At 39.4% G+C, this 12999-nt stretch overlaps 1 protein-coding gene across 1 annotated transcript in view; it reads right to left on the bottom strand.

Moving 5' to 3' along the window:
- Positions 1-587: 587 nt before the first annotated feature.
- Positions 588-12999, bottom strand: part of AOPEP (aminopeptidase O (putative)) — an 837890-nt gene continuing 825478 nt past the window's right edge. The window contains exons 15-16 of the mRNA XM_077299600.1: positions 5050-5136; positions 588-1602 (exon numbers count right to left, since the gene is read on the bottom strand). Of these exons, the coding sequence (XP_077155715.1) occupies positions 1462-1602; positions 5050-5136 (228 nt within the window). The 3' untranslated portion in view covers positions 588-1461. The remainder of the gene's footprint in view (positions 1603-5049; positions 5137-12999) is intronic.

The following is a 12999-nucleotide window of genomic DNA, read 5'->3' as shown; positions in this document are numbered from 1 at the left end:
GGAAGGCTGCCGGAACGAAGCAGGGCATGTCCGAGGGTGAGTATATACCTAATAGGAATATACTCACCCTCGGCTTCGTTCCGGCAGCCTTCCTTCCTAAGAATCAGCCCTTCCAGGACCTACGGTGACGTCACGGTGACGTCGCGGCTTGTGATTGGTCGCGCAGCGGTCACATGGGCGGCCGCGCGACCAATCACAAGCCGCGACGTCACCGTGACGTCACAGCGAGGTCCTGGAAGGCTGATTCTAAGGAAGGAAGGTTCCCGGTTAGTACCAGGGCCCGTCAGATGGTAAGTATAGCGATATTTTTTATTTTAATTCTTTATTTTACACTTAAATATGGATCCCAGGGCCTGAAGGAGAGTTTCCACTCCTTCAGACCCTGGGAACCATTGGAAACCCAATGCACTGCATTGGGTTTCGAGTTCGGCCGACCCCGACCCCGACTTTTTTATAGGATCGGCCGATTTCACTCGACCCGACTTTTGAAAAAGTCGGGTTTCGTGAAACCCGACCCGATCCTATAAAAGTAAAGGTCGCTCAACCCTACTTGTGAGTATTATATATGTGTCAAATACATGATTGAATATATTATCCCAAAAAATCTTATTTTGGAAAGACTATCCTACTTTCGAATGATGAGACCAAATCCAGTTTTTGGTACTAAATACAAATGTGCACACCATTATACAAATTTAATCAAGGACGCTACTTTCTCATGAAAAGTCACTACATTATCATGACATGCTAGCAAAACTCTCTACAAGCTTTCATTCACATCACAACCACAGACATGTATAACATTAATATCTCCCAACAGACTATCAAAAGGTTATGTTTTAAGGCTGGGTCCACAAGAGTGTATTTTACCGTTTGGATACAGATCGCAGTGTACAGACTAATCATGGCTTTCCTGTCCCAAACTTACAGCCTCACATATATAGATATGAATTACACACTAGTGTGAATAAAGCCTTGATCTGACATCTATACAAATCTGGTATACTGTACACATAAGCAGCCATACAATAGCCATTGTATCTAAAATCCCCAATTCTATAAAAGTACACTTTCATATCTCATCTTTGACGGTAAAGGATGGGAATCATTTGGAGACACAAAGATATGTAGGCACGTGTTGCATTTTTAGAAAGTAGTAAAAGGATTTTATTTTTAACTACTGCATAGAAATGTAAAAATGCTGGATGAGACATTACAGACAGTCTGAGACTAGGATTACCTACTGTCTTTCAACTTGCACTTGAAACATGCCACACTGACTTAGCTTCTAGCATTGAGGTAATGTGCTGGAGGCCAGGCTCCTAGTACGGCCTTGTTCTAGAACAAGTAATCCACCCATGGTTCACAACTTAATCCTATCCAGTTTAACTTGCATTAACATGACCACACTGAGAGTTTGGCCGTTTTCAGTCACGGCATTGTTCTATGGAAGTCAATCCATTAAAACAACATTTCTCCCACCACTTTTACACAGGATACATCCATTTGATCTTTGACAGCAGCAAAGCATCTGTGTGCAAGTTCTTGCTGTCTGGCATCCTCGTTCACCATTAATTCTCCATAGAGATACACACCCATGGCCTGTTAAGAAGAAAAGAACAAGTAAACACTTCAGTAAAAAGAAGATTCTGTAGTCAAACACACTTATAGAGCTCCCATCCCATTCTCACCCCATTAAGTCTAAGACTACACCCTTTATTACTCACAAAAAGCCAAGACTTTAAAAGGTTTCCATAAAGAAATCCAAATTACGACACCATCATGTATAGGGCATAACAACCCAAAGAAATCTCGGTCTACGTTCAGAAGCCTTCATATATACAACCAGTCACGCTGCACATTTGTAAGGAAACAACAATACCTCATAAGTAAAATTAGCTTTATTCAACTCAGTTTTTAGTTTTTTTTTATGTCACTATATTTATGAATAATATGACTTTATGACTATTACACAAGGAAACATATTTGCTCACTAACATTTCCAAAACCAACTAAAATGTATTGACCAAAAATAGAAAGGTACTGTCATTTCTTCAGTTTACCCCCTCAAAAGGTTTCACTTTCATCGCGAATAATACCTGGATTTTGTGACTGGAGAAAAAAAATTCACACCACAGGATTCCTCTCATAGCAGCTATCATGTAATCTAGCACTAATGTGGTAGAAGCAGGTGAGTCGGCACCAAAGGCAAGTATGTTAACCAATTTCCAAAACATGTCGCTCCGCACATAAAGTAATGGTGCTCGCTCATAGACATTACAGTAATGTTCACTGAATCTTCGAATCTCAAGCATCTTAAAGATGTTGTCCTTTCTTCTGATAAAAGTCTTCAGTCACTTTTTGGGACTGCATATTTCTAAATACTTACAGTGTGTGCACCACACGCTGTCAGGATTTTCCATCATTGACAACGAGAGCAGGCAGTCATGAGACCGCAATATGCGATTTACATACTTCTGGCCACATTCATATTCGTGCTAGGCCTAGCTTAATTCACTTTTATTGAGAGAGGCCAAGCAAGTCTAGTTGTAGACTTCTAGATCCATACGCTGTAAGAATCTAGAAGTCAACAATCACAGAGTGCGTGCACACTTATCAGAAGATCGAGTAATCCCTTAGAAAGGATTGAGCATCTTGAATTTTAATAGAAATTCCTCCTCTCTTTAAAAATACTCTTGCATGCTTTGCCACACTAAGTATAGGGAAGTGAGTTTAATAGATGTTCAGTAATCAAGCATTTGACTGACCGCTATAGAATACATTTTTCCTTGGTAGGGATTAATAGGGACATCAGCGAAAGCTGCCAACAAGTGGGGGCGTCATACCGCAGAAACTAAGGGTGCCAACCTCCACTGTCAGGCAGGACTCAGTATAGTGACTTCGTAGGGATCAATAGGATACATATTATTGTATTTTTCCTTCCTCCCTATAGGTGTGTTTTTACTTATCTACAAGTTGAAGCATGATTTTAGCTTTATTTAATTAAAACTTATATTTTATGGTTCCTTTTTGTATGGCTTCTTGTTTGATATTAGGGACCCTCATCTAATTTGATATTTGGCTTTGCTTCAACTGTTTCAACCAGGATCAATTCCATTGATCTATTATTAATATAAGAAGGGTATTAAGAAATTAAGCAAATATAAAATGTACATTATGAAAGACAGGGATCACTTGCAGGGGGTATTTCATTTTGCCTAAATCTGACAATGAGGAGGTTATCATCAAATACCTACATGTAGTTGTACACTGCTCAAAAAAATAAAGGGAACACTAAAATCCCACATCCTAGATATCACTGAATGAAATATTCCAGTTGTAAATCTTTATTCATTACATAGTGGAATGTGTTGAGAACCATAAAACCTAAAAATGATCAATGTAAATCACAACTAATATCCCACGGAGGTCTGGAGTGATGCTCAAAATCAAAGTGGAAAATGAAATTTCAGGCTGATCCAACTTCAGTGGAAATGCCTCAAGACAAGGAAATGATGCTCAGTAGTGTGTGGCCTCCACGTGCCTCTATGACCTCCCTACAATGCCTGGGCTGCTCCTGATGAGGCGGCTGATGGTCTTCTAAGAGATCTCCTCCCAGACCTGGATTAAAGCATCTGCCATCTCCTGGACAGTCTGTGGTGCAACGTGACGTTGGTGGATGATTCTAGACATGTCCCAGATGTGTTCAATCGGATTCAGGTCTGGGGAACGGGCGGGCCAGTCCATAGCTTCAATGCCTTCATCTTGCAGGAACTGCTGACACACTCCAGCCACATGAGGTCTGGCATTGTCCTGCATTAGGAGGAACCCAGAGCCAACCGCACCAGCATATGGTCTCACCAGGGGTCTGAGGATCTCATCTCGGTACCTAATGGCAGTCAGGCTACCTCTGGCGAGCACATGGAGGGCTGTGCATCCCTCCAAAGAAATGCCACCCCACACCATTACTGAACTACTGCCAAACCGGTCATGCTGAAGCATGTTGCAGGCAGCAGATCGCTCTCCACGGCATCTCCAGACTCTGTCACATCTGTCACATGTGCTCAGTGTGAACCTGCTTTCATCTGTGAAGAGTACAGGGCGTTAGTGGCGAATTTGCCAATCCTGTTCTGTGGCAAATGCCAAGCGTCCTGCACGATGTTGAGCTGTGAGCACAACCCCCATCTGTGGATGCCAGGCACTCAGACCATCCTCATGGAGTCGGTTTCTAACCATTTGTGCAGACACATGCACATTTGTGGCCTGCTGGAGGTCATTTTGCAGGGCTCTGGCAGTGCTCCTCGCACAAAGCCTGAGGTAGCGGTCCTGCTGCTGGGTTGTTGCCCTCCTACAGCCCCCTCCACATCTGCTGGTATACTGGCCTGCCTCCTGGTAGCGCCTCTAGCCTCTGGACACTAAGCTGACAGACACAGCAAACCTTCTTGCCACAGCTCGCATTGATGTGCCATCCTGGATGAGCTGCACTACCTGAGCCACTTGTGTGGGTTATAGAGTCCGTCTCATGCTATCACAAGTGTGAAAGCACAACCAACATTCAAAAGTGACCAAAACATCAGCCAGAAAGCATTGGTACTGGGATGTGGTCTGTGGTCCCCACCTGCAGAACCATTCCTTTATTGAGTGTGTCTTGATAATTGCCAATAATTTCCATCTGTTGTCTATTCCATTTGCACAACAGCATGTGAAATTGATTGTCAAACAGTGTTGCTTCCTAAGTGGACAGTTTAATTTCACAGAAGTTTGAATTACTTGGAGCTATATTCTGTTGTTTAAGTGTTCCCTTTATTTTTTTGAGCAGTGTATGTCATAATTTTAAATAATATTGGTCAAACATCTATATATTACTATGTATGTTTCAACTATAGAAGAAGAGACATTAGCGTAATACTTATTGTTTTCTAACCTGATAAAACTTGTAGCACCCATGGGAACAATCACTTACAGGAAACGTATTGGTAGTCTACCATGGGAACAAGGAGAACATTGTGTAAGATGATTGGTACACAACTCAAGAAATGGTTTACACACCTGGTCCTGGAGTAGAAATGTCTCCACATCCTTGTAAGATGCGGTATACTTATGCTTTACAACCAGCTCACACCATCTATGTCGGACCTGTAAAAGAAATGATAACTTAGATATGGACAGGCAATGTACAATTTTCTTGTTTAGTGCATACAATAATTTGGGCACAAAGATATAATAATTACAAATGTGTTTGCATAAAGCTTCAAGTATAGGCATCACAATATGCGGTAGTACATGGTATTTCTATAATACAGCACTAATGGAATTGGAGTTTCCCACATTACTGTTGACCAATCCACTTTCCAGGAAACTGTTCATGTAGGAATGCTCGGACCTGACACCCATAATATGGTGCACCACCACATTATGGGTGTCAGGTCCGAGCATTCCTACATGAATAGTTTACTGGAAAGTGGATTGGTCATCGTGGGTCAGTTGAATGGCCACCAAGGGTCTCCCGCTGCGACCCCCTTAGACTTTTATCTTTGGGGTCATCTGAAGGCAACTGTCTATGCTGTGAAGATACCAGATGCGCAGCATCTAAAACAACTGATACTGGAAGCCTGTGCTAGCATTTCTTCTGCGGTGTTGCTATCAGTGTATCAAGAGTCGGAGAAGAGGGTTGCATTGACAATCCAACATAATGGGCAGCACTTTGAACACATTTTATAAGTGGTCATAAACTTGTAAATAACTCATGAAAGAATAAAGTTACGATAAAACCAATCACACCATTGTTTTTCTTGTCAAATTCTCAATAAGTTTGATGTGTCACATGACCCTCTTCCCATTGGAAAAAATAAAGATGGATCCAAAATGGCCAACTTCAAAATAGCCGTCATGGTCACCACCCATCTTCAAAAATGTTCCCCCTCCCATATACTAATGTGCCATAAACAGGAAGTTTTGGCTTTAAGCCATAATCATCAAGATTAACAGAAATAAACACTGGAAAAAGATCACTCTGTTTGTAATGACTCTATATCATATATGTGTTTCACTATTCGTATTGAAGAACTGAAATAAATTAACTTTTTGATGATATTCTAATTTTGTGAAAAGCACCTGTATGTTATAGTACATCTTTGGTATCAAACAACTAACTAAAGACCAAAATTGACTGATGCATGCAGGTAGCATTTACTCTATGGCGTGAATTAACTACAATTGCCTCATTCAGACATCTGATACTCTTGTACGAGTGATATCTATGTCTTTCACGGATAGCACTTGTACCTTGTCCGTGATGTGAATGACAGAGGCATATCTGATTTTAATCTGAGGGTCCGCTCAAAATCGGCAATGCAAGTCTGTGGGTCCGTGAAATAAATCAGGCCGCACTTGGATGACATCCAAGTATGGTCCGATTTTCACAGACTATCAGAAAGTAGTAGGTGGAGAAACTGTTTTTTCTCCCTCCATGTAGAAAAAAATGACACTTGGAGCACACTGTGATCGGTCTGTTTTTCTTGTACGTGAGAAAATCGGATGTATGAATGAGGCTTACCTTGCTGGAAACCAATTCATAACCATGTCCTAATGAATACTCTGCACTGCACTCATACTCTGCACCATTTTATTTTGTTTCCTTGTAGTAAAAAAGCATAAAAATGCATGTATTTTACGCAGCATTTTTCATGCCAACATTCAGCAGAAAAATCAACTGTAAATACTCAAATTGTGCACGTACCCTAAAATACAAGAGATGTATCAAACAGCAGGAACCACTATAAATCTGGTACATTTTAACCCTATTTAGTCTATGTTTGCACTGTTTAAGAACTCTACGGCGCTGATAAATGCGCCCCATTGTGCATGTCCAAATTATATACATAAAGAGTCAAGCCCAGCTTCTATTGATTACCTAGATTTATGATTTATAAATTTCCATATGCCAGAGTATAAAGTGGATCAATGACCATATAAAAGTGTGTAATATCCACAGCGCTGAGAGAAATGGTCATATACTGCCTGACTGCACACAGCCCACGGTACACAATCTAGTGACATCAATGTCTTGAGCCAATTGCCTTTATGCTACGCATATATTAATATACAGTATATTAATAGCAGTACGGTACATACATCCGGATAGCAAGGTGTGTATACTCAAGCGTGGTAGGTTAAGTGATTCCACCATGATAGGGCATTTTCAACAAAATGGGCTCTGGAATTAGGAAAGAAGCTGCATCGGTGTGTTTGCCATTATGCGATGCGTAAAGTAAATAGTGCAAGTCATTAATCTTCCATAAAGGGCCACGGAGACGGGTATAAAGGATAAACAAGATTAAGTAAGCATCGAACATAAACATAATGTCAGCATCCAGAGTCTTTCCTAATGTATGCGGACGGCTTAGCGTTCTTCTGACCATTTATCATGCCTGAATAGAGGAGCATCTCGTAGGCTTTGCATGTGCAGTACATGGATTTGACTAGACATGCATAGTGGACGTACAGACGGCTTAGTCCTGCTAATACACAGCAGCTAATAACGCTCCTTTCCGATCCTCATTACAATGTTTAATGAGTGATAAATGAGACAAATCGCTTTAGAGAATATTAGATTTCCCATATCAGATAGCTGTAAATTATCTTGGGTAACAGCGGTTATTTTGGGCGAGTTCACTCAAGAGTAAGAAAAATTGTCTGTTTTCCACCCTGAAAAAATATAGATAATTTTTTATTGTCAGCTGTATTCCCGACTTAGGCCACCTTTGTGTCATTTGTATGTCTGTTTTTTTTTTTTTTTTTTTTTACATCTGTAGACCAAATACTTTTTCCTATGTGAATTTTTACAATGTATCCCTTAAAAAATTGATGCAATACGGATGATCCGTATGATATCAGTTTTTACTGTGCACCTATAGACTTGAACGGTCAACTTTCATCAGATGAACAGAAGAGGATAATGAATGCTGTGATTTTTTTCCACACGGACTCTCGGTTTATGTGAAAAAAAAAAAAAATCTGAACAGCTCTATTCAAATAAATCGGTCCACGTGATGTCCGTGTGCGGTCAGTTTTGAACACGAATACATTCATCGGATCTTGTCCAATACTAGATTAAGTGTCCATGTGAAAAACAAAATGAAGCATACATTACACTTTTCTGCACCTAGTCAAGTCTAGGGCTGTGCAAAAAACATTGGATTATCCATATTGCATCTGATTTTTACACATACACTGAAATTATTAACAAGGAAACTGTTCATTTTATTCATCACTGCTGAGGTATGAAAACAAATGCCACGCAGATAATACAATTCTATTATACAGTCATACAGAAGACAATACAGTTGAAAAAATGTAATTTTTTCCCAATTTTTCATCTGAACCTGACTATGTTTCATTCAGACGTCGGGGTTCGCTTATGTTTGGCAGATAAAATATATGCTCTTTATATTTGCTGCTCACACATCCTATGTTTTTTTTTTTATTGAGTATACAAGTCCAAGGTTTTTGAAAAACACTGATAGCTCACAATTTGTCATCTGTGCTATTTGCTTTTTTATTTTTTTAACGGTAGGGGAAACTTGGAATTTTTTTGTTGCATGCGCGAGAACCAAATGCCAAACTGATTGTTACACAGACCAAAAATGGATGAAAATGTAATCAATCACAGTGATGTGAAGCTTCTGGGTTTGTTCAATCCTGCAGAGAAATCTTGAGGAGACTTAATAATATTATCTAATTGATTCAACACTTGGTTCCCCAGTCTAACGTGCACTATGTCCAATGCAAGGCATGTAAATGAATTATATGGGAGATTTAAAAAAAGAAAAAAAAGAATCGGTTCTGAACGTTGACTGTGTCTCTTTAACCTGTAGAAGCTAAAAGTCATCCATCATCTGTAGGGATGATGTCATGTGTCTTACTACTGTGTAAGGTAAAAACTGATCCAAGGCATGTGTCTACAACCTTAGGCTTAGCGCTACATGATTGCTTTATTTATTGAGCTGTGTTGACTCCCCCATGAAATAGTTTTCTTGAATTATGTTAGCTTTTCTTTGTATACAATAGGCCTAATGCACACAATACAACGGTAGTTTGTGCTCAGGCTGAAAGCTTAGATATTGCCATATTTTATACATACAGTATATTGACATCTAGCATATATAAAATATGTTTTAGAAACTCTTTTTTTTCCCCTTAAGCAATTATACTTTATATTCAGAGCGCTTAGGACAAATATTGGAAATTCAGATGCTAAAAACGATGCATTAAAACGAGATTTACAGAAATCTCTCTGTGGTTTGAAGGAGCTTTTTTTTTTCCAAATACAAAGGCACTTCTTGTAAAATGGTCGATGCCATAATCTCTGTAACAACACAGGAAATGAAAGTGCAATAAAATATACATTTGCCTTTTTCTGCTCCTAATAGACGCAGGGATCGTAAATCATGGATGTCATATGAAGACTGGCATTGTTATTGTATGAATATTCAGGATTTTCATACTTCGGGAACAAGCTTAGGTTAGAATAAGCCTTCCACCTGGGACGTGTAAACATATATGCCTTTGCTAGCAGATATCCGATCTAGCTGTTATTCAAAGAAGATGCCTCCTTTGTCTGTCTATATTAACATGGATATAAAGACGCAGGTGGTTGACTTCACAGAGTAATGTTAGGGAATGACAGGAAATAGCTGGAAGGACTGAGCATTGGACGTTTCAAAGCTTCACACCTTCACATTACTGACAACACCCAGGTGAACATCTGCCGAATTGGTAACCTGACAAGTAGTGTGCATGGAAAATGTCAGACTGGTTTATGTCCTACTAAGTCACAGACCATTAATGGAGGATTCACATTCATATATTTATGGCGTATCCACAGGATATGTCATAAATGTTAAGTAGATGCCAGTCCTATCAGTGGAGCCCACGTCTATGATGCGAATTGGGCTACATCATGCACGGCTGAGTGCTGACAGTGGAGCATTGGTTGGATTTCTCATGCTAATGAATGGGAATTCTTACCACTTATCCACAAATAGCGGTGACGGTGAGCATTAGGGTACTGTTCTCAAGATAGATGTGGGCTCCATATCATTTATGACATTTCATACGGATCTACTACAGATGTACAAGGTGAGAATACACCATCAAGTGCTATTAAATGAGACAAGGCATGATTTTAGAAGAAGTTCACTTAGAATATATTATATTTCTAGGCTCCAAACCACATACACCGAGTCTGTTCATTTTGCAGATTCTACTTGACTTTAAGAAAGCTGAATTTTCATGTTCTGACTTAACCTGTAATTTGCAAACTGGGATGCAACAGTCATGAATATAAGCCAGCGGAAGCCAAGCCACACTTGCACAGCAAAATGTACAATTAATATGGAAGTTCCACAAAAGTTTCATTGAATAAATTCAGCTCAATAGATCCATAATAGTGTTTGTAGACCGGAAAGTCAAGCAAAATTGGCAGACAAAAGGTTAACTCTATCAACCAGTTCCACAAAGTAAAAGTCAGTGCAATTAGTTTGGCCTTAGACTACTCGGCAGATCTATGGGTTACATCATACATAATTCTTCCACTGTTATCAGACAGTACACACTGGTACTGAACGGATGTATGCTGCTGGAATTAGGCCTTCAGTTAATGCAAGCTATTTCCTCTGTTCCACACTTGATGGGTTGACAAGAAATGATGAGAATGTCCTCTCATCTGGCAGCTGGGAAATTCAATTAAACTAAACCAGTCACTGACAGGATCTTTTCACAACCAAAAATTGTGTGTCCAACTTACAGTTCAGGATTTAGAAATGTCCTTCACATGGCCGTGTACACTGTACCATGTATCTCCCATCACCAATATAGCTGTACTGTACACACTTTATACTCCCTCACAATTGTACTTCCACAATACGCATTGTCCAGCGACAATGTACTGATGACCTATCCATAGTGTAAGACATCAATAGCAGATTTGTGGGAATCTGGCCCCCTGAGCTGTTATTTCCTCTGAGTGCCAAGGGATGGAAAGAGCTGTGAAGCCATTGGATGGTACTGCCGAACCTGGCAGTGACTGCTACTTATTTCATAGAGCTGTGCTTTGCACCTCTGCTCAAAGTCTTTACATTTGATGGCTGCCGGACCAACTAACACCCAATATGTGGGGGTTCTGAATGTCATATCCCAACCAATATTGATGACTTATTCTACAAATAGGTCATCCATATGGTTTGAACATTTAAACCCTTTAAAGCGAATCAAAATATTTAGTGAACTATGAAAGAAATGGCAATTACAGTATATATAAACTTTGTAAGTTTTATTTTTTTTGTTGACAGGTAATCCTTTTCTACAAAATCCAGCTGAAATGATCCAGAATTATCCAAGAGTTCGGACCATGTCTTTTACATGGTGCAATTATCTAAAGACATTTCCTTCTCTTAGATGTCCCATTTGATCTTCCAATCTCCATGAAGATTATAAAGCTGTTATACTACAGAGTAAGAAGCTCATGAGAGCCCCCAAGAATCAGAAAACCTCAGGTAAAACATTTTGAAAGAGGGAGATTCTACAAAAGGCACAGAGCAGACACCTTTAGATGGTCCCATTGATGAGAAGGATAGTTTGGCAGACATCTATCACTCTCATTATGTACACTCTCATCGTTCAGAACCCAAGAAGCAATATAGTTCGAAGAGACAATATTCTAACTGATTAGATTTTTCTTTCTAGAACTTTTATGTCACACAGTTTAGCTTTGCCAACAAGCTAGCATATAAAAACCTATCAAGCTGCCAAAATATTTAATGCATTAAAATGCCAGACAGCGTGACAGGATACACATCAATGTTTCCAACTACTCGTGATTCTCCATCACTACAGTCACAATACTTGAAAAACACGCAGACAAACATATGTTGCCATCTCAGCGAACGCACAACCATGATGCACTCTGCTTCTGTTTTTTTTAAGTCCAGGTATATGTTCATTGACTCATATGATCGCACTGCCATGGAGTAAAGGGATACTGACTGATGGTGCACTAAATGTCAAAAAGTGTGGTGTGAAGGACTAGGCCTTGTCAGAAGACATATTATCTTAGAGAGCTCTTAAAGGAGAGAAATAAGAGATAAATTCTGTGAAAATCTAGTCCATATCATTTAAGTTATATCATAGGACATGTTCAAACCACCTGTCGCGGCAAAGTGGGTCAGATTGTAAACCATTTGCCGACTCACCCACCCAATCGTGATTTCATGCTGCATTCATTCCGATATTCTGGAATGAGTTTCAATTACAACTAAAGTACAACACTAAGAATCTTTGATTTTATAGGAAAAGTCTGAACTGACTTCTCAGAATAAACATGACATTGTAATGTTTGTATTCTGTCTGTCCATATCGAGCTACAGGAAAATATATCTTTGTACCATTTTAGCCAATATCTATCTATCTATCTAACCCTAATATAGAACACAAATAACACAATAATATATACCTTATGCTCACCATGACGACTTTATTCTGGTTTCACAAACATTATGGTATTATGACACTACAAGTAGAAGGTGTATGGCAGTGATCAGGCATACCATCATTGGTTGCTTCAAAGAAGTGATAGTACTGCCTTTAAAGCCTCCTTTAAGGCCAAATTACACAGACCAATAATCATTGAATGAGCATTCATAAGAACCCTCATTTCACATCATCCTCTTGTGTAAGTTTGTGGACTTATTGTATCATTTACACGGCCCTTAAAGCATCATTGCCAAAAGCACATTGCCACCCGTGAAACAAGGGATGTGCTACCAACACCATGCTCACTGTATGGGGACAGACATTTTATAAATGATAGTTTTGTCCCCATACTGTGTTGGCCCATGTCAACCAGCCATTAAATGGTCAACGATCAACTAAAGCTATGTAACCAATAAAGCAGAAAAACAAATATAGATAATATAGTCCTCAAGAAATGTGCATTTATAA

Source organism: Ranitomeya variabilis, chromosome 1 (genome assembly GCF_051348905.1).
Source record: "Ranitomeya variabilis isolate aRanVar5 chromosome 1, aRanVar5.hap1, whole genome shotgun sequence".
Classification (NCBI taxonomy): Eukaryota; Metazoa; Chordata; class Amphibia; order Anura; family Dendrobatidae; genus Ranitomeya; species Ranitomeya variabilis.
The sequence above is the reverse complement of the archived record's forward strand: the minus strand, read 5'-3'. Positions and strand labels throughout refer to the sequence as shown.